This window comes from Ziziphus jujuba, chromosome 7 (assembly GCF_031755915.1).
Source record: "Ziziphus jujuba cultivar Dongzao chromosome 7, ASM3175591v1".
Classification (NCBI taxonomy): Eukaryota; Viridiplantae; Streptophyta; class Magnoliopsida; order Rosales; family Rhamnaceae; genus Ziziphus; species Ziziphus jujuba.
In genome coordinates, this window is record NC_083385.1 from 11,032,878 (window position 1) to 11,058,024 (window position 25,147).

Consider the following 25,147-nt stretch of genomic DNA (forward strand, 5'->3'; position numbering starts at 1 on the left):
TTAATCAAATTACTTTATTTGTTTTCATAAATTAAATTATGTGGACAATAGTATACATACAAGTTTTAATTCTGTATGCCGGCGCACATGCATACACATATGAAGGTTGGTGCATATATTTAAAGGTTGTTTCGTTTCCATAAAAATCGTTGGTGCATAGAAATATACTTCAACTGTATTTATGTGCAATCTCCAATAAAGTATGGCAAACTTCTTGGGGTTTAGAAAGCATTGCCATATGATCTGCACCACTAATCTCCACCACATTTCTCAACCCACTGACGTCAATCATCCAGCGCTGAAATTCCTCTGGTATTGCTTTATCTTCATGGTTCAGAACATAAACCCGAGTAACCGACCCGTATCCATGGTCCGAGAATTTCTTTGCCTTGGATAAGTCTTCAACAAATAGTGATCCAGTCCTTAACAAGCTCTTAGCCAGTTCAAGATCCTACATATACATTAATTAATGAAGTTTATAAGGTTCACGTATGATATACTTGGATACAGAATTAAAACGAGAAAGAGAAAGTGAGTGACACGTACTTCAATGGGGGAAAGTTGGTAGAGTTTGGAAGACAAGAACTTTGGACCAAAAAGCATAGAAGTTGTAAGGTTTTGATCGCTTCCATAGGAGGCAAATTGGGTATCCAACCATCCATCTTTTGGCATCCTCTCCTCGTACTTGATTTTTACACATATTGTAAAAATATATACAATATTAATTAATTAATCAAAGACTAGATATTTTTTTAATTAATTGGAAAATTATATATATATATATATATATATGATGAACGATTGAAAAAAGTAGGAGGGTACATACCTGCTCTAGAACATATGAAGGTTGGTGAAGTGTATCAGGCATAAAGGCAGATAAAAAGACAGCAACAGAAACCTTGTTGGGAAACTTGTCCATGGCAAGGGCCAAATTGATGCCTCCTTGGCTATGGCCTACAAGTATGACTTTGTCATTTGGAGGAAGCAAGTCCATAAAATCAAGCAGAGGCCGAGAGTAATCGGCCATGGTGTGTACGTCTTCGATGGATTTCATGTTGATGCCTGAAGCAGAAAGGTCTAAGGCCGTTACTCGGTGGCCTGAGGATTCCAGGCGGGGTTTGAGCTTGTACCAACACCAAGCTCCATGGCAAGCCCCGTGAACTAAAACGAAATGTTTTTTTTCTTCATCATGTGGTGCCATTTTTTTTCTTTTCCCCCCCTTGATTTGGCTACTCATGAATTGTTATTATTGTCATCTACCCTTTTTATAGAAAGAAAAAAGAAAGAAAATTGAGTTGGAAAATTTTGTAAAAGACGGTGGAGGTGGTGGTTGTTGATTTGCTCAACTCTAGCTATAAGTCGCAATTCTAATCTCCTTTTCGATTTTTATAATTGCTTTTGACACGTGGTTCTTCTGAGTTGTAAATAGTGTAAAAATTAAAGCATATTATATTTTGTTTCTTTTGCTAGCTTCAGTTTTGGCGAGAGGAATTATTTTGTACCATTTGTTGTTAATGAAACAAATCATCCTGATTATCCAGAAAATTAATAGTTATACCAGTGGTCAAGAAAAGAAATCAAACTTGGGTGCTTTATAGAATGTTTGAGAAGGCATTTGGCCCAGCATTGTCCATGCTGAATGGATTTTCCATTTTAAATTGCTCAGGGATATGCCTATCCATTCAGTTGAAGCAACAAATAACAACCACCAGACAATCAATCTTATGATATCATAAAGATAAGGGATGATGGATCATCATAGGGTTGTATTTTTTATATAAATAAATTCTGTATAAAAAGGTAATGTGTTTTATTTGACTTATTTTTATGCTGAAAAAAATTCTTTTATTTGATTTAAGACCGACATGTATATGGTTTCCATTATTAGTAATTAATGCAGTGAATTAAGATCTGCATGTCCCAACTGAAACTTTTAAGAAGCCTTCCGACTGTAGGAGGCACCTCATCATATGTAAGCGAAACACACAAACATTTCAAACCACTCAACTAGTTAATGGTGACTCATGCCCAAAATTGACCTAAAATCCACGTCGACCAACAGCAGAATTTTCTTGATTCAAACATGAAACTGATAACCGACAAATTTTGAAAAAGGAAAAAAAGTAAATAAAAGACACTATACGTAAAAGGAAGGAAACAAAATCTCTCCAACTAACTATGATTAAATGGAAAGAACAAAATCTCTCCAACTCTTTTTCTAAGTTCAATAAATTAGAAGTAATTAACCTCACGGCTTTCATACTTGTTCTAGATAGAATCCCAGGAATTTTTTTTTTTTTTTATCACTAAATTATTCGAATCGAAGATTTTATATAGAAGAGTAAGGACATTGACATAGATGGAATGCAAACATTAAATTATATGTCATATGGTGGTCTTATTTCTCTATCTTATAATTCAACCATTAGTGATAACTCTAGTTTTGGAGTTCAAAATCTAACATAGAATTCTCCTTCCCAATTTATAAAATAATAATAATAATAATAAGTATTAGATAAGCTTTATCGCCAATATATATATATATATATATCAGATAAGGTTTCAACCTCATCAATAATAATGTATAATCCCATATTATTTTCAGTATTAATCTTCAAATCTCGGATGGGAATTAATTTTAAAATGAATAAGATTGTGGCTTTGGACAAAAGTAATTTATTTAGGGGTGGCTAACACATAATTGTGCATCTATATTTTAAAATTTTATTTCCAACCATCCAAATCTAATTCTATATCAACACAAGGCGAAGAACTTATTTAGAGTAGGACAACGATCTATGTATGGAACTAGTAGTGTTTGAAAAAAAATCAATCTGATTATTGGGAAAAGAAACTTTCTACTTTTGTTTTTCGGTTGAGAAAACTTTCTACTTTCATATATATGAAAAAATTGTTGATATACATTATTGATTTAATTGGTGTTTGGTGGGGCAAGTTCTTATTGGTTGTATTTGGACATCACCAAATATTGTAGGGTGGAGTTGAGAATATGATTATATTATGTTTATCACATTTTCCTCTCATGCTTTGAAATTTGTGCTGAAGTAACTAAAAATTTTAGGTTTTGCTTATCATTTGTGATAATTGATTTGATTTGCCAACTGATAGTCATCGTCACTAACCACAACTTTTATAATCGATTTGCCATCTGGTAGTTCTCTGTTTTCTCATCACCAACAGGATACCGACCCTAATGGTACAGGACTAATTTTCTCCAAATTATTATTATTATTATTATTTTGCTTTTGTTTTTGTCTCTTTTTTTTTTTTCCTTGTTTTTTGGAAGAGTAAAAGAGCAGTTTCGCTCGGAAGGGAAACCGACTGGTGACAACGGATCTAAACCCACCGTCTTAGTGTGTTAGAAACCAAACAAGTGATAGAGTTCAAAATGAAAAGGTCTTAAATTCCGTATACAATGAATATAAACCACTCTCCAATGGACTTTCCATACTTTTGTTCTCTATTTTTTTTTTCAAAAAAAAAAAAAAAGAAAAAAAAAAGAAAAGAAAAAAGAAGAAGATTATAACAATTCTTAATCTAAAAGCAATGTAAATAAGTTTTGAACGCACCATCACATAAAAGTTGATGTAACAAATATAACAATTATATGAGTCTTACTTGATGATTTTTTACTGTGTTTTTGAGCCCGTCAGAAAAGCAAATATATATATATATATATATATATATATATACGGAAATTCTATGGTGAGGACAGCCCGCATGAGGATTGTAGTATTAGTGACGGTTTTTTATAGTATTAACGACGGTTTTTTAGAAAATCGTTACCAATACTATGAAAAATCGTCATTAATACTGTGGTTCGTATGAGTACCGTCCGCACTATAGACGGACTATATATATATATCACATCAAGATAAAATTGTAGGAGATTCCTTATATATATTAGCTTTAATAATTTTTATAAAAGATATAGACACAAAAATCATATTAATGGATCATCACATTAAATTGTATTTTTTTAATCCAAATTAACATATTATAACTCAAATAAAATTGGTTCAGTTGATAGATTTTTCATATTTATATTTGAAAAGTTATAAATTTAAAATATTTAAAAAAATTTATTTTGAATAATAATAATAAAAAAAAAACAGTATAAATCCATCCCAATAGTAATTGAGTCCGCAAGGCTAACAAAATCACTGTTCTAAATCCTACCCTTGCCAAAATTTTAGGATGCTGCCACTCTTGCACTACCACCAAAGTCCAAGCCATTCACAATGGTACAATAAACTCTTGTTGTAGTTGTTGTTGTCCTTATATATATATATATATATATTTTTTTTTTTTTTTGCTTTTCCTTTGAAAAATGACTCTTGTTGTAGTTGATTTCAGCAATTAGACTGAGATTCCTACCACGAAATAATTCCAAATTCCTTGAAAAAGATTAATAACAAAGTGAACTTTCGATTCTTCATTTTGAAATTTCAATGTTGAGCAGTGTTTTAAATATACCTCTAATGCCAATTAATTAGCATGGATTCAATCTCTTCCTTTAAAATTTGTTAAATTCTTGGTCAGTTCTGTCACATTAATATGGATTCAGTTGGTGGTGGTTATAGGTGATGATAGATAATTTTTTTTGTCTTAAATAGTTTTTTTTTTTTTTTTACAGGTTATTTTTTCTAACAATTTTATTTTTGGATGGGAATTAAATGTGTACACAAAAAGAATACATTTCAAGCCTCCTATTTATTTTTTTATTTTCCTTTTTCCAGAGGTTGGTTTTAATCACCAGTCGGTGGGTTGTCCAATTTAATAGGACAAGAAAAATTAGTGGCTTCAAACCTATCAGTGATAAAACTATCAGTGACCGCAAAAAAAAAAAAAATATATATATATATATCAGTGGCATACCAAGAGTATGATTAGTTATCTTTTAAGGCAGTATCTACATACTGTTTTCTTTTCTACACTCTGGTCACTTGTATTGGAGATGGGAAAAGTTGAAAATTATATTGTAAATTTTCAATTGTAACTTTTGGTAATTTTTAGGACCACACTGGCAAAGTATTTTTTGGGTTTTTCTAGCATCACCATATGGGAAAAAATTTCAAGTACACTTGAAGTACTGAATGGTTCTGAGCTCCTTCCATACATTTAATGCTATCTGGTAAAATAATCCATGTCATATGTTTACAAGACAACGTTAGCTTGCCATCTCCAAACGTTTTTCTCTAGTCACTCGGTCTCCCTCTACTCCGTCCTTCTCTCTCTTCTGCCATCTGTCATCTCACTTCTTCTCTGTCATTCTTCTTTCTTGGCTCCTCTGTAAGAAATATTTTTGGGCTCTCAAAATCTTACAAACTTGGTCTTCAGTGGCCGAATCTTACAATTTTGTTTTTTTGAAATATAATTAGCAACAATTAAACTTGATTATTTTGCACTCTTTTGGCAAAATAGCCTCTAATAACACAGTTAATGTTACTCCTTTTGTATTAAAATAACTATATTTTACATTTATAATCTTCCAAACTTTGTTTCAGATGGGGTGTCCAAGGATTTCAATTTTTAATTTTAGTTTTTCAAATTTAAGGTGGGTAATTTTTATCTGGGTATGAAGAATATATATCTCTCTTTGGTTGGTATGGGTGGAGACAGCCTCTTGGTTATTTGTATGAGACATGAGCGTTAGAAAGAGATTTGAGATTTGATTCAAAGACTAGAGAAAAAGGCAAGCGGACCTTGCAGACCAGGAGAAGAAAAAGAAGCATGGGGAAGGACTGGAAAGTCACGACCAAAAAATTAAAAAAAATAATAATAATAAAAAAAGAAGATATTGTTCCTATAGTTCTGGAGAGAGAAGATATCTGACTAGGATCTCTTTTCCGGGTTTCGATTACTATTATTATTATTTTTTTCTTTTTCGGAGGTTTAATTTTTTGATCGTGGAGGTTTTGATGTTATCTTTTTCTTTTCAAAAATATGGAAAATATTCTTTCTTGCAAAAAAAATTTATAGAAAATATACTAACAGTTAGAGAAAGACGTTGAAAAGAAGAGCTTGTGGCTTCTATAACATAGAAACGGAGAGGTTAACGATTTTTTTAGATGCCATGTAATTATATTAAAGCAGCCACGTGGCATTTAATATATGGAAGGAGTTTAGAGCCACTTAGTACTAGGGGAGTACTTGAAATTTTTTCACCATATCGGGCAGCTCCATGAATAATTTCCTTGGTGGTGGCCCTGGTGGGCTATTATTTTGGACCTATATTCATGAAAAAAAAAAAAAACTAGAAAAATGATAATTAAGAAAATCTTAAAGCATAAACTAAGCTAATCATCTAAATGAAATGGAATTGATTCAATTCCTCTGGCTGGTAGTTTTGATAGGGCAAAGATTAAGAAAAAGAAATTTGCACCAAAATTAAAAGAGAAACGTTCGCTTTTCTCATCGAACGTGTACTTGCAATAGACAAAGACTCCATTTAATGGGTCCATTTCCAAAACTCCTTAACTGCTACTCAAAATCAAATACCCAGCACAATATTTTGCATATATAATTATTTTGTAGATTTTAATGTCATCTTATACATATATATATATATATATATATATTATATTGAAAGTAAAGGATTCAAATATGGATTATTAATAAAATTTAAAAAAAAATAGCTTTTATTAATAAACTGTTTTTGTATAGACGATTTTAATGTAAAATGTCTACTCAAATTAAAAATATATTTCGGATACTTTTAATCATTTTTATCTTTTCTCAACATGATTTTGCTATCATGTTGGTATGGACTAAAATTTTGGGACCAAAGATGGTTGTCCGCCACACCAATTTGAAAATGCTTTTTTTGAATGTGACTTCTCCCGTGCAATAATACATGGCCATAAACGACCTATCTATTCAACCAAGGAACCTTATATGCATTTTTTTTCAACATATGCGAAATTATGATAACCATATTTATATGAGATCACACTGTATTTTTCTTCTTGGTGAATGAGAGAACACTCTATGCTTACTTTGGACTCACTTTTGAATGAAGCAGAAAGAGAATTTCGTCCGGCTTTCTGCTCGATCAAATAGTCAAATGATTGATTAGGATATGTGGGGAAAAATCTCTTAGCATTGCTAAGCTATTTTAGTCCTTCGATTTCTTTAGCCACTTCTGCATCTCACGTATTTTAGAGAGCTTGCTTCTGATTGGATGTGGGAATTTTTTTTTTTTTTTTTTGGGTGCAACTCTCTATAAGTAACTTTAAAAAAAAAAGAAAAAAGAAACAACTATAACTACTGATACAGCATAAGTAGCCCCTAGGTCCAGAATTGCTGCTTCCTCTCCCCACACACCACCCGCCCACAAAACAAAAAAAAAAAAAAAAAAATGCTGCTTAATTATGCTGATTAAAACAGATTTGATGATTAAGATTAAATTACTCTTCCATACTATGTCCTAAAATATATGTTATGCTGTTTCAAAAACATACTCAATATGAATTTAGAACCATTTCTTCGCCATTGAAAGCTCTTTTATATAATCGTCCACCATTTGTTAACACCGTTATATTGATTTTTTTTTTCTTTTACAAAATTAAATTATTATTTATATAGAAAGAACTAATATCTAAAGGACTATGTCTCGATTTATCTTGGAAACATAATAATATGGATTAAACGAAAATTTGAATTCATATTTAAAAATCTATTTGGTTCTGTATATTAATTTTTTAAAGTAATTTCATTTTTAATATTAAAAACCTAATATAGGAAAATGAACTTTTGAAAATAAGCACTTAAATTTCTATAGAATCATGTACATTTTATTTTTAATATCTATATCAGCATATTTTCCAAGGTAAAATGAGACATAATTTCAAACATTTCTATTTCTATATATATAGATATATATATATATATATATATATATTGATAATTTGAGAAACAGATTTTAACACTATACCTTGAAATTCAAGATTTGGGGTTATAACATATTCCAGGGAAAAAATCAAAAAAACAAAAAAAGAAATACATAGTCCATCCACACCCTGATGAAAAAATCTATCCTGCTCCGGGAGTATCAGACCAAAATGTTTGCTGGCCATAAAAATACTTGAAAATTATTATTTTTTATATATATTTTTAAAAGGTAATAGAGATTTAATTGTTTGGTATAAGTTTTGTGCAGTGACTAGTGCTTCCATATTATTTAATTGGGCCCAAAAAATTAGATACAGAGCAAAGTTAGAAAAAAGAAGCACACACAATACAATTTAGAACAATTTAATCCAATCACATATGGACGGCTCTGGCACTAAGCGAATTGGAAGTTCTTGTCTTTTGAACAATGATTGGAAATCCTATTAATTTCTCTCTTCATGAAGGACTAAGACTCACTCACACTCCATTACTTAAATCCATCAAACTTTGTCTGCAACTTGAGCAAACAGTTGCACAGCTCCTGGGGCTTGGAGAGCATCACCATATGGCCCACTTCTTTAATCGAAATAACTTGTTGGGTTGGACTATTTTTGATCATCCACCTCTGGAATTCTTCTTCCATGACTTCATCTTCTTCGCATAATATGGAAACCCGATTCACTGACCCATAATTTGCTTCTGTTAGTACACCTTCTTTGCTCAACTCCTCTAAGAACAACCTAGTTGGTCTTACTAGCATTTTGGCCAATTCCAAATCCTACAAAAACCCATCAAAATAATAACATCAATAAACAGCCCAAGAATCATGAATTTATAATTGCTTAAGATATGTTGGCATATAGAGAAAATACTTGCCTCCGCTTGACAGTTCTTGTACAACTTAGATTTCATATACTCTGGACCAAAGATTGCTGAAGTTATTGGCTTATAATTTTCATCTGGGCATTGCCCAAATGTAAACTGGCAATCTAATAAGGACTCCACTGGGGTCCTCTTGAAGTACTGGTATGAGAATAGATTGAAATTAGCATAAAAATTATAGGAATAAATAATAATAATAATAATAAAAAGAATAGGTGGGGCAAGAAAATCTTCTTTACTTCTTGTATGAGAATTCCTGGGGGAGACGTGTGATTTGGCAAATAGGCCGAGATAAAAACTGCAAGCGAAATTTTACCAGGAAAAGCCTCCATGGCAAGAGAAATACAGAGGCCTGCGTAGCTATGGCCCACCAAAATCACTTTCTCATCGTTAGGAATGGAGGCCATAAACTGCATAAGAGGTTGAACATAGTCGGAAACAGAAACGACGTCGTTGAGTTGCTTGGAGTTGACACCAGAAGCGCCGAGGTCCAAAGCTGTGGCTCGGTGACCAGCCACTTTGAGCAGGTTGACGAGCTTGTACCAACACCATGCTCCATGGCAAGCTCCATGAACCAAAACGAAGTGCTGCTTCTCCTTCATATTCTCCATTTGCGTTCTTTAAAAGATACCCAAGAAGAAACTATCCAGGCAAACAAGAAATTAAAACCAAACAAAAATATTTGGTTATTTGGTAAGACTGCTAGTCAGGTAAGGTTGTGGATATGTATGTTAGCTTTCTTTCTTTCTTTCTTTCTTTCTTCTTCTTCTTCTTCTTCGTGTACTTTTTTTTTATTTCCTTCAATTTTTTTTTGGGGAAAAAAAGAAGATGCCGATACAATTTTTATTTTAAATTTATTATCATTATTATTTATTTGCAAATATAAAATGCAAAGTGTTTAATAGCAGGTTTAAAAATATGTTTTGTTTAGTTTATTATTATTACAAATTTGACCTTGGACACGAACGTATATTTTTAAATTCAATGCTCCAGTACCAGTGTGAATTGACTTATTTGGAATCAATGCATTGAGTCATAAGCGTTTCTTTATAGATAGTCACCGGTTATTTAGCTACTACCTAAAAGGTAATCCAATATAAGACCACGAAATCAAGATCAATTAACATTCACTGATATGATACAAAGCCCAATAACACTTCCAAACAAATATGCTTGCTATTATCCACAAAAATAATACATATATATATATATATGCTTGCTATCTCTGACCAAGTTTTATTTCACTTTTTCTGACCACCATGCCTAAGCCCTTCCTTTTTTCTTTTTTTTATTATAAATGTTTTTATTAGTATAATACTAAAGCTTAGCAGCACCGACCAAATTAATTCCCAGTCACATAGCACTACGGACTACTCAAGGGTCATTAAATTGCCATCATAATTAAATCTGATGTCCGCTGGAATAGTATTTTCACATTCACATGAGACGTTTTGCCAAAACGTGCTGTATTTGTCGAATAATAAGTGCGCCAAAATGCTGGGTCCATTTTATGAATCAAAATGTACAATATGTAGCTTTCAAATGGCACTGGCTGAAATAAAGGGTATACAAGCCTTGAATGATTAGACTGGTTTCCAAATATATATATATATATATATACAAGATAATGGAGGCGTACACGCTGATAAACAATGGAAAATGTTAAAGAGGGAAAAGGTGAAGAATATTTACGAAGATCAAAGAAACAAGTATGCACTCAGGATTTTGGAGGATTAAATCCGGCAAATCCAACTTTAATATACTTTCAACTTCTGAGACATCATGAACAAAATAACCGATTAGATCTCTGGCGCAGATTACAAAGACGTGGAGTAGCTCGTGCACTAAGATAATCAACTGAGCATGCCTGGATTCCCTGAATGATGAAGCATCCTTTTGAACATGTCCATCCCGAAAGCAGAATCTGAGGAACTAAACAATGGCAGCAGAGAATAACTCAGCACTGATACCATGGCATTAATACGAGCTAAAAAGCAAAAGGGTAATATAACTCACCTTGGAATAGTGATTTCATATGGAAATGAGACTACACCCTCACGATTTGGTATTGGAGGAACATGATCCTTTTTCTCGTTCACAAATTTTATTATTTGAAACAAAACCTCACGAAGAGATGCTTCAAGAGCTGCTCTCCGAACGCTTCTCTCTTCCAAGGTACCTTCTTTACTCAAACAGGTCGAACAAAATAAAAAATGTCAACTTCCAACTTACAACTTTCATAGTGAAGCACTGCAATTCCTACTTCAAAAGAGAGAGAGAGAGAGAGAGAGAGTAATTTTACCTCCTGGGTCAACCACAACTTTTGCATGGTGAGATTTGCTAGAATGTGCTCTTGCTTGTTGTGACACATTTAAATTAATATACCACTGCTCCCAGTGTAGGCGTTCTATTTTGCTACTGAACCAAGAGGGTTGTTTATTCTTCACCTCATAGAAAGACAAGCAAATCTGCATATGCACAGCAGTAAATTAGCAATTTGATGTATGGTTTTGAGAAGGTATACGATCAGACAGAAGTTTTTAATGATAATGGAGCATGAGCTACTAAAGCAACATATTACATCATTAATCATCGATTATAAGAATTCAACAATTAAAAATAAAAAATAAAAAAATAAAAAGAGGGTGAAAAAGAAAAAAAGGGGATGCTAGCATAACCTCTATGTGTGAGAACCAAACATGGAAAATTGAAGTGATGGTAACACATTTTTGAGGTGACTAAAATCTAATTCCAGCCAAAGTAGTAAATGCATGCATAAACCAAATTTTCAGCATCCTTGAGTAATAAAATGTTCAAAGACAACTCAAAAGATGAAAAAGAAAATGAACTTGCTGTCTAGATGGCACAACTTCCAATATTATCACTAACAGCCTCCACAGAACAATATTTTACAATTTTAATTATGATAAGGGATATGTTTTAACATATCAAACGGTTAACCTGCAAACTATATCACGGTATTCCTTAAAACTCATTGGCAAACTACAAACCTGACTTTTTTTGTTTGGGTGTTTCTCCACCCAACTAATAAATTGTTCGATCTTCTCATCAATTTTCTTTTCAAGTTCAGAATCTCCACATTGCACCTATACAACAAGAGATGCCAAATTAGCAGAACAACATTAAGTACAATAAAGAATAAAAAAACTGTTACATCAATAGAGATTCACCTTGAATAAGCTTTTATTACTCAGATAGAATATTAATTCCATTAAACTACCAACCAAACAATCTTTTAGAATGAAAAAACGACTTAGTTTTCTACATTAGATGTTAATTAGAAGAAGAACCATTATTTCTAGTTGAGGTGTCAATGAGAAGCCAGTACATGTTTTTGACTCTTGAGTAACGTTAATTGCTACGACATTTCCAATAAAAATAGCAGTTTCTTCAAGATAAATTAATTATTATCGTTTTTAACTCAAAGGAAACAAAGCTGGTCCTCTTTTAAGAAAAAAAAGAATCTATCTAAACAATTTTTACATATATAATGATGAAGAGAATGCTGTGCTGAAGAAACATATTTATTGTGTCCAGCACTGCAGTAAAAATATCACAAACTATGAGTTGTCCAACCAAAGCCAGCATTCTATGAAGAAAATGAAAATTACTTACATAAGTAATTTCAAAAAGTTCCAAATCGACGTCTTTGGGCCGCACAAGACCTAAAGCTCGATGAAATACAATTGTATGTAGTATGCCTGCAATCCATCCATTTGAATAGTCTTCTTAGGAAGTGAAAAGAAAGAGAATACTAATTTGGTTTTGGACGTTATACACCTTAGAAGACTTAAGATCAAACTATGATAAAAAAAAAAAGAAAAAAAGTTATACAACAGAAAGGAGATGCTTTTGTGACATTGTAAACTATAATATAACCATTAAAATTTTGATTATAAATAAGTATACTAAGGAGAAACAGGTAAATAACAAATCAATAATCCACACATATAGAAACTAAATTTTCCAAGGATTTTCTATTTTATATTCACTTCTCAATTCCTTATTATTGAATGCACTAAAGTGAAAGAAAAATATAAACTGTAAACATTTATATTAATCTGCTTAGCAGCTACAATTTTTAGTGCATCATATAGAGAACCGTTATCCTTCTATTTTGCACTTGGTCCAAACTATTGTCACATCTACAGTTGCTGCAACCTAATTTAACCAATGTCCCTCGCAGAAAACACTTCAAAATTCTCACTGTTTGTACAAAAAGGTCATGCCGGTAAGCTAATGAGAGATACCTCTAAAGCACAATAACACAGGCTCACACTGGGAAAGAGGGGAAAGAGTCTTCAACAAATCAGGAAACTTGAAAAAGCACAAAACAGAATGAATAGACTTCAAGATAACACTCTTTTGCAAATGATATATTAAAATGAGTTGAAATTCATGTTTCAGAGATATGGAATCAAGTGCCACAAATAGATTTGGGCAGTTTGATTGCCTATCCACAATGCCATGCCCTCAAATCTGCAAACTAGACGAATACATATCCTACCCACAGACCCATATCTTAAGCTCGTAATCTAGTCCCTCAACCATATACCCAAACCGAAGTTTGCTTGATGATGCTTAATCTCAACTTCATTAAGTCGATTTGCCAATCAAACTATGCCAGGATAACACAATCTCTTTTCAAAAATTTCAAGAACAAAACCAATTTCCGCAATCAGTAATCAACTAAACTGTGCATATTTCATATAAAGCCAAAAATTACCTCAATTTTCCATACTAGAACTAAAAAAAAAAAGAAAAAAAATTAAAAATTTTGGAAGGGTAACATACAGCGCAGAACTTCACGTATCTCAAAGTGCTCCACTTCCTGAAAAGCAAGTAAATTTCCAATTACGCAGTCAAAAACAATAAAACTTCGCTTAGAGCAAAAAACAATAAATAATGGAAAAAGGGGAAAAAGAACCGAGTACAAGTTCTTTGAGTTGGCAAACTTCACAGTTCATGGTTGAGGCGAAGAAGATGGTCGGCGATCAAATTTCTAAAATTGAGGATGGAACCCTAGGGTTCAAGTCACTCTCAAACTCAAACAGCGTAATCGAAGGTTTTTCAGTGTCTAGCTTCAACTATTCCCAGCCCAGCCTGATCGGCTTCGCTTTTTCGCTTCGGCTTTTTATTGGCTAATTGCTAAGTTGCTAAATCTAAACTACGGGATTTTGTGGACGCCCCTTCGTTTTTTCGCTCTTTCTTTATTATTTAAATACCTTCCATTCTGTGCCCAACTTAAGCCATCCTAGTGCGTTTCAAATTGGGCCACTTTTAATTTCCGTTTTGGATCTAACAGTTTTGCATTTTGGGCCTTAATTCTCATGTGGGCTCAAGTAACCAAATTGTACCGTTTTGGTCCAAGTAAATTTATTTCATACCCAACACTATTATTATTGTTTAGACAGAGTAATTTACTCAAATATGTTGGGGGAAAGGGAAATCAGAAATATACCTTTAAATTATAAGCAACTAATAGATTTCAAACTTAGTTACAATTATTCAAAGTCCTCTAAATTGAGAGTATATATATTATAAAGGAAAGACCAATTTATCGTTAATTACTATATGTACTTCTAATTATGTTGACTTAGTTGGTATTGCCATTCATATTTATTATTATTCATTATTGAAAGTTTATGGTTCGAGATACCAAAATACAGGAATGATAAAAAAAAATATTGCAAATGATTAAAAAAATTACTACATATATATTTGCAGCCAAATACTGTGAGTGGATTATTATTATTATTATTATTATTTTGGTGAATATGAGAGTCCATAAGGATTAAAGTGGGGCTTGGTCTACCTTTTCAAGAGTAGTTGTGCAAAATATTATTAGATAATATACAAATGGAGCTGATCATTTATTGAGTTTATATATTTTAAATAGATTGTCATGATTAAGGTTGATATGGAGTTTATCAAAACCCCTTTACTTTATTTGGCTTATCCTATTCGTTTATTAGGTACATAGGATTAAAGTAATGATGGAAAAAGATAAATTATATTTTTATGGTTTAGAAAAGGATGTGAAGATAGTTTTTATGATTCTATGATTTATGTGTTTCAGCTTTAGTCCATATTTGTATAATAAATAATATAGAGACCCTTTTCTTTTAATCGTAGGCTTTAGGGATTTTAACTATATATGTGGAATAATAACAATTAATTAATGAACTTTATTAGCAACTTAGCCTAAGCAACATATATATCTTTCTTTTCTAGCTAAGTTAGTTTTTTTTTCGTACACAAAATTATTAGTTACACTAAAATGAATATGTATTTTTGGACGTATTATAAGGTCGGATATATATATATATATATTGAATGAATATTAGGATAAGACTTGTTCATTGAACTCGGCACATTTTTATTTTTATTTTTTTTTCGGGTGAAAGAAGTTGACCCATTGGATATATATCCCATCAGGTACAGTACTTGCATGATATATTTGAGGTATAAGTCTGACAGAAAATGATGGGAATGCAAACGTTAATTCTTAATGTTACTCTCTCTATACATAGATTATAAGCATCTATTAATGGACTCCTTTTTGAATAAGTTAATTGGAATGTTTGAAGAAAAGTGAGGTTGGAATGTTTAAATTGATTTACATATATAAAATAATGTACGCGGCCGCCACTTAATTGAATTGTGTCACTTTTTATAGTTTCAACTGGTAGTTTTTATTCCAATTGTGAAATTTAGTGCTAAATTTTTCAATTTATTTTTTAACCCAAAAAAAAAAAAAAAACTGTTAGTTTTTATTTATTTATTTTTAATCTGGATATATGCAATATTGGGGGTATGGGGATTTCTTTTTTTATTACAACTTGGAAGAAGATTTTAACATAAACGAAATTTTGAACCCTAGACCTACATGGTGATTTTAATTGCTAGGGATTTTAATTGCTAGTTATATACACTTTCACTAACTATCTAAAATGGCTTTCAATTTTAAATTATGAAGGCTTTTTTATATACACTTTCTCTCCTTGATTTGAAATCCTTTTTTAATTACAAAACTCCATTCTTCCAGAGTAATAAATATTCTGATGTATCTCACCATCTTTTGCAGGTTTTTTTGGGGACTATATATTTATCAAGTCAAAAATTCAGATTTATATTGTCCTAATCTTTGTTTAACTTAGGTGAAATGTCGACCTTAATTAATTTTTTCCTCCTCCTTTATTTGACGTCTCTTTGTTCTTCCCAACATCATTAACTATAATAAACCCTGTACATGATTTTGGCTCTATTAATGTGTGGATTCAAGAAGTCCAATTGAAAATCTTCAAACGTGCAACTTGTTTGGAGCGTATCTTATGACTGGTCTATATCTGAAAAAGGTTAAAAACATAATGTAAGCAAAGCTAATCACGCAATTAATCAAACTGTTTTTAATGTTGGATCAATTTAATAGTGTGAAAGGAAATTAGTGTTTTGATTGGGATTCTGTCATTTTGTCGCATCGAAAATGAGAGTGGGTTCCATATGGATCGATTTTTCGAAGAGAATATAATTTATGACTTAATTGCCACCACTAAGATTTGTTTGCTATATTAAATTTAAGCATATGTCATTTTCAGAGCTATTACGATAGGTAAGTCTTCGTAATCCCACTTTAATATTCTAATACTCTTATTCACGTTCATAGATGGCAGGTACATATTTGATAAAAACTGAAAATGACGCATCATTTTGATTTTTTCCGTTTCTATCAATGTCTAATCAATTTTTTATTTTTATTTTTAAATTTACTATTAGAAGTCGTGCATGTTTCTCATACGTAGATTGTTTCGAACAAAAGTTAAATAAATAAATGGATTGTTATTGAAGAGCATCCGCAACAACTTTCATTTGTTTGAGGCAATATATTCTTTACACAAATTGTTCATCACTTGCAAAGATTTGCATATAAAAATATATAGATCATATACAAGTTTCTTTAATTAATTATATACTGGATTAGTTGTAATTTATTATTCTTTAACTTTTAAGATTTTATAATTTACTCCTTCAATTTTTTAACTTAATAACTTATGCCTTCGTTTTTTCATTTGGTTGCAATTTGGCCCTTATATGACTTTTGATTATAAAGTTTAATAGTCATTTCAAGTGACTAGTATTAAAATATATTAATTGTCAATTAGAAAATATTATAAAGTGCAAAATATTAAAAGTATTTTTAGAATTTGTATTTTAATATAATTTATTGTTAAAAAGAAAATGTTGGTAGAGAACACTTGATGTATTAAATTGTATTGGATTTCAAACTACTTTTAGAATATTCAATTTATTTCAATTTGAATATTATTTGGTTTTTGACTAAAGGATTTAATAGTCTTATCACATTACTAATATTTTATTCTATCAATTTTTAAAGTAGGTGATATTAAAGATTAAAATATTAAAATATTTTTTAAAATTTTGAGCTTTATTGTGAAATTCCACATCGATTAGAAAAATGAATGAAACATTCTATATAAGTGGATGTGGATACTTTTTCTTTTAAAAGATCTTTTAAAATCTTGAAAGCTAGATTATAAGAGGATTCTCCAGTTCCAAAAAAGACAATATCTCATGCGGGGTTTGGGCTGTTACAGATGGTATTAGTTAGTAAAAAGTACCTGATTGATATTAAATTGTATAAATTTTCAAATTAAAAAAATATTAAAGTGTAAATTTTTAAATTTACACTTTAATATTTTTTTAATTTGAAAATTTATACAATTTAATATCTATCATGTAATAGTTATTAAGCCGTGTTAATTAAAATTTAAAAGGATCTAAATTATAAGAAATTCAAAATTCAAAATTCTAATTTGTTGAATCGAAAAATTAAAAGTATTTGCAAAATTCTAAAAGATACCAAAATGCAATTAACCGTTAGCTCTATATTAAATTAGAAATAAAATTTGTTCAATCATTAGTTTTCCTTTCTTTCTTTCTGTTTTTTTTAATTAAATTTTTATTTTTATTTGTTTGTATTAAACTAATTAAGCATGGAGGCTATTTGTTCTGCATTTTTGTTTCAATTTGACTATAAACCAGTTTCCGTATATGTTGAATAATTAATTAACTCCAAGAAAAATCAAGTTGAAACCTGTACTGATTTACTCCTTTGTCTTAGATTACAATTTTCACGTATAAATATATATTTTGTCTAGCTTCGGTAGATCGCCTGCTTGTTGATCTCAAATCAAAACGCACACGTTTTTCTCTTATTTCTATTTGTCTGTGAGTTTAATTAAGGAGCAAATTAATCATATGGGCTCGTGAAAAACACGTCGTGTATTTACTTTTTTTTTTTTTTTATACCCCAAAACAAAAAAAAAAAATGATCATTGATCATTGATCCACAACACCAGTGTCACTGATTTTTCAAATAAACCCTGATTTAAGTATACAACCTCCTTAATTATATACGACCTCCTTAATTATCTCTGGTTTGTCACTAATTTGTGTTTTTGTATATTGTCCTTTTTTTTTTTTGGGATGTATATTTGCTTTCAACTCCACTACAAATTTCACAGCGTTATGCATATAATATCCATCTTTCCTCTCATATATATATATAGAGTTTACGGTTCGGATCGTCTGCATGCGAATCGCATAAAAAACCAATATTTTTTTGTATATATCTATACAATGTACATAATAAAATCAATATTTTTTTTCAAAAAATATCTATTTTTAGTGCAATCCGCATGCTGATAGTTTGTACTATAGAATTACTCTATATATATATATATATTTTACTTCTATGGCTTACTTTTCAAATTCTTCTTTCAGCAATATCTGTAGCATCTAATTGTAGCATATCCAAAAGTATCAATGCTCATGTCATGTGATAATTCCCCTATTAATGAGATTGTTAAATATAATCTCTCCATACTAAAAACCGAGGCTTTTATTAATGTTCATAAGATTTATGTGTTATATATATATATATATATATTATTTCTTGTCCTGGTACTTTTGGCACCAAATTATGAAGAAAGTGCAAGCAATTGCATGGAAGTTTCATAAGACTATGACGTTTATTACTTAATATGTGATGAAAAGCAGAGTAAAGAAGCTTTAATAATATAAACTTGGAAAAATAATTTTCAAGTCCTTTAAGTCCCTACATGATCAGTAAACTAATATGCACCGAGTTTTGTATTAGTTAGTAATAGGAGGCATTAATTCCATGTAATATAGATATATATATCTTGCTTCTTCTTCTTCTTCTTCCCTTTTTTTTTTTTTGTTTTTTTTGTTTTTGTTTTTTGGGTCCTCTTTTCAAGTCGATAGGAATATTCTTTATTGCGGAAAAGAAAAGAAAAAAAAAAAAAAGTTGATGGGAAACTTCATCTTAAACAATAAATGACTAAAATGGTCGTCACATGGAAAACCGAATCTAAAATGTAATCTTAGAACATAGACATAATAATTTAAATTAAATGCCTGCACATATTTAAATTAATTGTATATATATATAAGCGAACTCTTATATAGAATGAAGCAAATCCTAGTCGATCTTGGAAACAGAAAATCGGATGAAGAAGAAGAAGGATTTGTTTGGTCATGGTGGGGGTCCTAAAGAGATGTCAGTTAGAAATTCTCTCTGCCGAGACTTCATTATCGCTTATACTTTTGTAAGTTGCTCTGCTATCTTTTCTATCCAATAAACACCAATGCACATGGCAAGCTTTGTCCAGGGACATAATCTGCACCAAGGATCTTGTCCACTTAGCTTTTGTCAGGTTTTTTGAACCCTCCATTGGGTTCCAACCCCTGTTCCCGGATAACCTATTTAGTTGCTACCTAAGCTAATGGCTTTTGTGGGGCCCTATTTGAAATCTTACATTTAGAACCATCCATTTTTCTCCTTTCAACCACATTTTTTTTTTATAGATATTTTTATGTTATTATTTTTGTTGAAAATATTTGTGCATATATATATATATATATATATTTGTATATATTTATCATGAGAATCCCAAGAGAGCATATAACTACAATCCCCTAGAGAATGAAAGCTCCTTAATGCTAAACGATCGAGGCTGATCATCATCCATAGTAGTGGGTGGTGCAAATTCGAATGATCAAAAGGGACAATGGCTTTTGTGGGGCCCTATTTGAAATCTTACATTTAGAACCATCCATTTTTCGCCTTTCAACCACATTTTTTTTAGATATTTTTATGTTATTATTTTTGTTGAAAATATTTGTGCATATATATATATATATATTTATCATGAGAATCCCAAGAGAGCATATAACTACAATCCCCTAGAGAATGAAAGCTCCTTAATGGTAAACGATCGAGGCTGATTATCATCCATAGTAGTAGGTGGTGCAAATTCGAATGATCAAAAGGGACAAATTTATCTTTTGTTTGAAAGATTGATTTGGACCTTCATCGTGAGGGTCTAGAGCATAGGGAGGGACTTGTTGCTGTGGTTTTGGTGCAACCCACTTGGTATGCATTGGGTCCACCACCTAATCATCAAGTTAGAAAAACAATATAATATTACTATTACTACTACTACTACACCATCCCGAGTAATAAACTAATATCATACTGAGTAATAAACTAATAATATTTATAATATATATATATATATATTTTTTTTTTTTCTGTTTCTTCCGATGAAAATAATCTAGCTAATTACACTATGATATAATATTGCAAAATGAAATCCCTATCATAAGATGCACTGATTGATTCATCAAAAAATAAATAAATAAAATGCACTGATTGAATAGTAATGAGCTTGATTGAACATATATAGTAATTGTTATTTCACGAAGTACTTATTAAATTAAGAAATTAAGAAAATGAATTGTAGAAAATTTGTACGATATCAATCAGGAAGACTCTTCAGTAGTATCGTCAACAGAACAGAGAGCACCATTTAAGGCTTTTGTGTTATAACAGTTGGAAATTAACCACACTGCATATGACTTAACGTTATTGCAACAATGATTACTTTTCCGTGATTTTGCAGATGGTCAAATAGAAATTGTACCAATAGATATTGTCCTGTAGCAACCTAAACACATATATATTCTTCCCAATCCTTTTCATGTCATTGAAACCAAGTATTCATAGTCCAAAACATATATACATATACATAACAAATATTCTTTTTTCCTTTTTTCTCAGTGTCCGTGAGTTAGGTTTTTTGTGGTTTTGCATAAAAGTTGATTTTTTGTTTTTTTTTGTTTTTTAATAAAAGAAACTTAGAAAGCAAGTTACAGATTAATTTAAAAAGAGAACAGAAAGGATTTACGGCTAAAAATCCATATTTGGGTTCTCATGGTAGGAGCATTTGTTAAAGCAATGAAAAGGACTCCATCACAGAGAAACATGCAAATCTGTGTCTGTGAAAGAGGGTGGAAGAGAGAGAATATTATTGATCAAAGTATGTAATTGAAAACGTAGCTATCCTCTCTCTCTCTCTCTTCCCACTTTATAAAAAGAGGACGAAAGGTGAGGAGTCCTAGAAAAGCTGTATTGCCCCTTAAGGGGAAGACAGTAGAAGGGGTCCACATAGAATGTGGAATTTGATCACATCCCCATCTCCATCTCCATCCCCATCCCATCCCATCCAATCCCATGCATGGTTGTCATTCTTGTCATGTCATTTCATTTCTATACATTACATAAAATTCTACTCTTTTGATTCCCTAATCAAATACTGTATTTTCTTTTTTTCACTCCATTTCTATTATTAAAATATAGTATTTTGAAATCTATACCTGAAGGAGTCCCAATTACCTAGTATGCAGTTTTACTAAGCTACTTCTCTTTCTTTAATGTCTCACTTTTTCCACACTTAAAATTATTAAAAAAAAAAAAAAAAGAACCCAAAATATGACCTTAATCAACCCAACATCAACATTCGCCTTTGCAAGTTCTAAAAATTGGAATATGCACCAAAAAATAGCTAATGTTATTTCAATCAATAATTCTTTAATTAAGTAAATATGATATGGAGTAAGCTAGTAGGATTGGAGAGCCAATCTTAAAATTAATATATGTTAAAAGCATATTGTGCTAAATTATTGATTTTGTGACAAAGGTTGGGGGAAGGAAGGGGTGGAAATGGGGGTTAGATCTTTATTTATTTTTCAAGAGAGATTCGGCGCGAAACGAATCTTGAGACTCTCTTAGGGGTGGGCGTATAAAAACAGAAAGCAGGTGATTGAGACTGACCGAAGACACAGAGAGCCCGAGGATCGAGGGATGACTGCCCCACTCACCCACGGACCATTGACGGCGACTTTGATTAATCTGCCCGAACTGCCCGCCAAGCGTGTCACAGATATTCTAAGCTCGTGTCGTTTTCTGCTGCCCGGCCCAAACACACAAAAAGCCATGTCGGTCTTATTACCAATTACACATAATCCACCCCCCCCCCCCCCTGATCAAAGCCTCGCGCTCCGGACGGCACGCGCGGTCAGGTACGTATGCTGTACCACTACTACTACTACTACCACTACTACCTTCCTTCCTTCATTCCTCAAAATACCAACTTCCACAACCCCACAATAATTTCAATAAATAATGATAATAATGATAATAAAGCAGCAGCAGCAGCAAGCAACCAACAACCAAAGTGTTGTCAAAATTAGTCCATGGTCTATGAAGCACTCTCTCATGGCTTCCTTTTTGCATTCATATTTCGTTTTCTTCTTCCCCTTCAAACGTGATTTTGATTGCTTTTTAGGCTTCTGATTTTTCTTTTTTTCATTTTTTTTTCATTTTTTTTTCTTTTTTTGTACTCTGGTCCTGTGTTCACATTTATAAAACTATGTTCACTATTAAATGATGTGCATGCTGAAAATTTATTGGTTTTTGGCTAGTTCCCATAATCCAATTCTTTCTTGCTTTGGTTCAATTTTATGTATGCTTTTGGTCAAAGATGAAAGCTGATCGTTCCCTGGTTTCATGTGCCAGCTTTTTATTTTTGGCTAATTGAATTGGGTCTATAAATGTTCCTGCTTGTTAACATAACTAAGTTCCGCTGCTTAACCAGTTACTTTTTTTTTTTGGTCTCTGAACCAAACTTTGGCCCCATATTCATTAATAAAAATTCACAATTACATCATTTCTTTTCCATAAACTTACACTCTTAGTTCTTGTTTACATGGTTTTTGAAATGTCGTTTTTGGCTTTTGAGATTTCAAAACAACTTCTCGTAGCATTTAAAAAGTTGTAAACCTTCAATATGGTTTAAAACCAAAACTAATAAAATGTAATTTCTAATAAAACTTTTCTTAAGAAGCAAAAAGCAGAACAAAAAATTATCCCAAATGAAGCATTAGTTAAGGTGTTTAAGCTAGCCTTTACAAGTTCGTGTGAAAGTCTAATTAACGTGTATTAATTTAACCCATTAATTAGCACCTGCCGACTAACTAAATTATGAGTGTTTCATTGAGGTAATCCAATGGGATTTGATTTACTATAGACTTTTCATTTTCTATGATAAATATAATAAACGGTTGGTACCACTAATTACACTGTGTAAAACCATATATTATCTTGAACATTAAGTGATAAGATTTACCCCCCTTCATGATCAATAATCAGCGAATCAAGATGGTGATTGACAAATGGTACCACAATTCTTAGACATGTGGACCCCCATTGCCTATCGCCCAATCTAATCTCTTTTCACTTACTTTATACATTTTATTAAAATATTTATTATTATTATTTTTTTCCAGATATTTAATGTCTATGAACACGTTTGAAAGCTATAAAATGCGTTCTAACCACGATGTCATAGAAGCTACTTTTACACAATCATGTAAATGGATAAATACTGTGGGTTTGTCTTAGCGTTGGATCATAATGGGGTCAACATATGGGGGTTTAGAAAGTGATATTCGTGAGTTGCTACTAACCATGTAACCGATCAAATGAGTTAAATCACGTTGATTTACAAATATTTGTCTTATCTACACTGTTAGTAGGTAAAACAGTGGGTAATTGAAGACCAAAGCAAAGCAATAAATCCTTTAAGAATCAGAATCATATCCATGAGCAGAGCCATTCTTAATTTGTACCTTTTTCCCGAAATTTCCTTAAAACTTCCCTGTTCATTATCAATCAATTCTCTCCAAATTAACCATTAATATATATATCATTTGATTTGAAGGCCCACATGAAGAGCCAATTTCTATTGGAAAATGTTAGGTACAAAGGTATTGGAGAATTATATATATATATATATATATATGCATACATACGTTTTTGCTCAATCTTTGTGACCAAATGATGGATTTCAAAAATGCAATCCAAAGATACCTACATAATGCATGTCCTGATGATATAAATACTACCACAAAAAACACTAGACAAGCCACACGATTTGAATAATCAATAATGAGCGAGTATTTATCAATTATTACTATTTAAAAACAATAGCACAAATGTGTTGCGCATATATATTTATACACGGAAAATAAAAGTATGAAATATATATATGATGTCGGTTCGTTTGTGGAGAGTGTGGGGAAGGGCAAAATTTAAGCCATGAGTTTCGGGCAGTGGCTTTTTAGTTGGTGTAGGGACATAAGCTTTACACGTAGTTCCACGTGATTAGTCCTCTCTTTGAACTCGTAATGATGGTTTTTGAACAGCATCTTCCGCAAGGAAACCACAACAAAGATTATTCTTTTAGAAAACTTGATTGCTATTATCATTATACATATTCTTGCTGTACTCCGCACTTCCAACAATTATATATCAAAAAAAAGAAAAAAAGTCCTTTTTACGTAATGCAAACCAAACCTTTTTTTTTTTGAATTAAAAAAAAAGGGAAAAAAAGAAGAAAAAAGAAAGTGAATGCAATGCAATTGCACCGCTTACCATTCATGCATTGCATTCTACAATTGGGAAACCGCATAAAATTAACGTACACTCTAAGAACATCAAGTTAAAAGAAAAAAAAAAATCAATTTCTTTATCAAAAACTTGTAATTATTCATGACCCATGCTTTGCTAGTAAAAAAAAACAATTAAACAAAATGATTACCATGAAATTAGTGTGACTTTTTTTTTTTTTCTTATAATTTTGGGTTGGTAAAAAACCCACATGACGAAATGCAAAACACAAGTGTTATTAATCATAAAATTTCGTTAATAAAAACTCCCGATTGTTATTGGAATCATTAAAGCAATAATGCAGATTTGTCAAATTAAAGTTTTCCACAAGAAAGAAAAGTTAAATGATCTCAGAAAGGGCATAGGCTTGGAATTGGAGAAAAGACATTTCACTTCCCTCCAAAAAACCACTTACAAATCGAATTCCAAATGCTA

The 25,147-nt window shown here is 31.4% G+C and overlaps 3 protein-coding genes across 4 annotated transcripts; all 3 read right to left on the bottom strand.

Annotated features, from left to right (window-relative positions):
• On the bottom strand, positions 1-1,250 carry LOC107404235 (salicylic acid-binding protein 2). Its single transcript, XM_016011191.4, has 3 exons — positions 827-1,250; positions 547-684; positions 1-451 (listed from the first exon to the last, which is right to left on the bottom strand). The coding sequence occupies exons 1-3, from the start codon at positions 1,235-1,237 to the stop codon at positions 170-172; spliced, it is 831 nt and encodes a 276-aa protein (XP_015866677.1). The 5' UTR covers positions 1,238-1,250; the 3' UTR covers positions 1-169.
• A 6,854-nt stretch (positions 1,251-8,104) lies between these two features.
• LOC107424741 (methylesterase 10) lies at positions 8,105-9,668 on the bottom strand. The gene is made up of 3 exons (XM_016034601.4): positions 9,036-9,668; positions 8,791-8,937; positions 8,105-8,692 (listed from the first exon to the last, which is right to left on the bottom strand). The coding sequence occupies exons 1-3, from the start codon at positions 9,405-9,407 to the stop codon at positions 8,402-8,404; spliced, it is 810 nt and encodes a 269-aa protein (XP_015890087.2). The 5' UTR covers positions 9,408-9,668; the 3' UTR covers positions 8,105-8,401.
• Positions 9,669-10,385: 717 nt separating this feature from the next.
• On the bottom strand, positions 10,386-14,020 carry LOC107424730 (autophagy-related protein 101). Of its 2 annotated transcripts, none has more exons than XM_016034591.4 (7): positions 13,752-14,020; positions 13,612-13,648; positions 12,433-12,518; positions 11,808-11,903; positions 11,099-11,264; positions 10,813-10,975; positions 10,386-10,728 (listed from the first exon to the last, which is right to left on the bottom strand). In XM_016034591.4, exons 1-7 carry the CDS (start codon positions 13,782-13,784, stop codon positions 10,650-10,652), a joined length of 660 nt encoding a protein of 219 aa, XP_015890077.1. In that variant the 5' UTR covers positions 13,785-14,020; the 3' UTR covers positions 10,386-10,649. The 2 variants fall into 2 exon arrangements, with proteins under 2 accessions (XP_015890077.1, XP_015890076.1); XM_016034590.4 differs by having other exon boundaries at positions 10,813-10,978.
• Positions 14,021-25,147: the final 11,127 nt, after the last annotated feature.

Coding starts and splice junctions, on each gene's coding strand:
- LOC107404235 (XM_016011191.4), bottom strand. CDS start 1,237: ATGAGTAGCCAAATCAAGGGGGGGAAAAGAAAAAAAATGGCACCACAT. Junction 685..826: donor CTTCATATGTTCTAGAGCAG/GTATGTACCCTC, acceptor GTAAAAATCAAG/TACGAGGAGAGGATGCCAAA. Junction 452..546: donor ACCAACTTTCCCCCATTGAA/GTACGTGTCACT, acceptor ATGTATATGTAG/GATCTTGAACTGGCTAAGAG.
- LOC107424741 (XM_016034601.4), bottom strand. CDS start 9,407: ATGGAGAATATGAAGGAGAAGCAGCACTTCGTTTTGGTTCATGGAGCT. Junction 8,938..9,035: donor CAGGAATTCTCATACAAGAA/GTAAAGAAGATT, acceptor TTCTCATACCAG/TACTTCAAGAGGACCCCAGT. Junction 8,693..8,790: donor ACAAGAACTGTCAAGCGGAG/GCAAGTATTTTC, acceptor GGGTTTTTGTAG/GATTTGGAATTGGCCAAAAT.
- LOC107424730 (XM_016034590.4), bottom strand. CDS start 13,784: ATGAACTGTGAAGTTTGCCAACTCAAAGAACTT. Junction 13,649..13,751: donor TTTGCCAACTCAAAGAACTT/GTACTCGGTTCT, acceptor CTTGCTTTTCAG/GAAGTGGAGCACTTTGAGAT. Junction 10,979..11,098: donor AGTTGTGGTTGACCCAGGAG/GTAAAATTACTC, acceptor GTTTGAGTAAAG/AAGGTACCTTGGAAGAGAGA.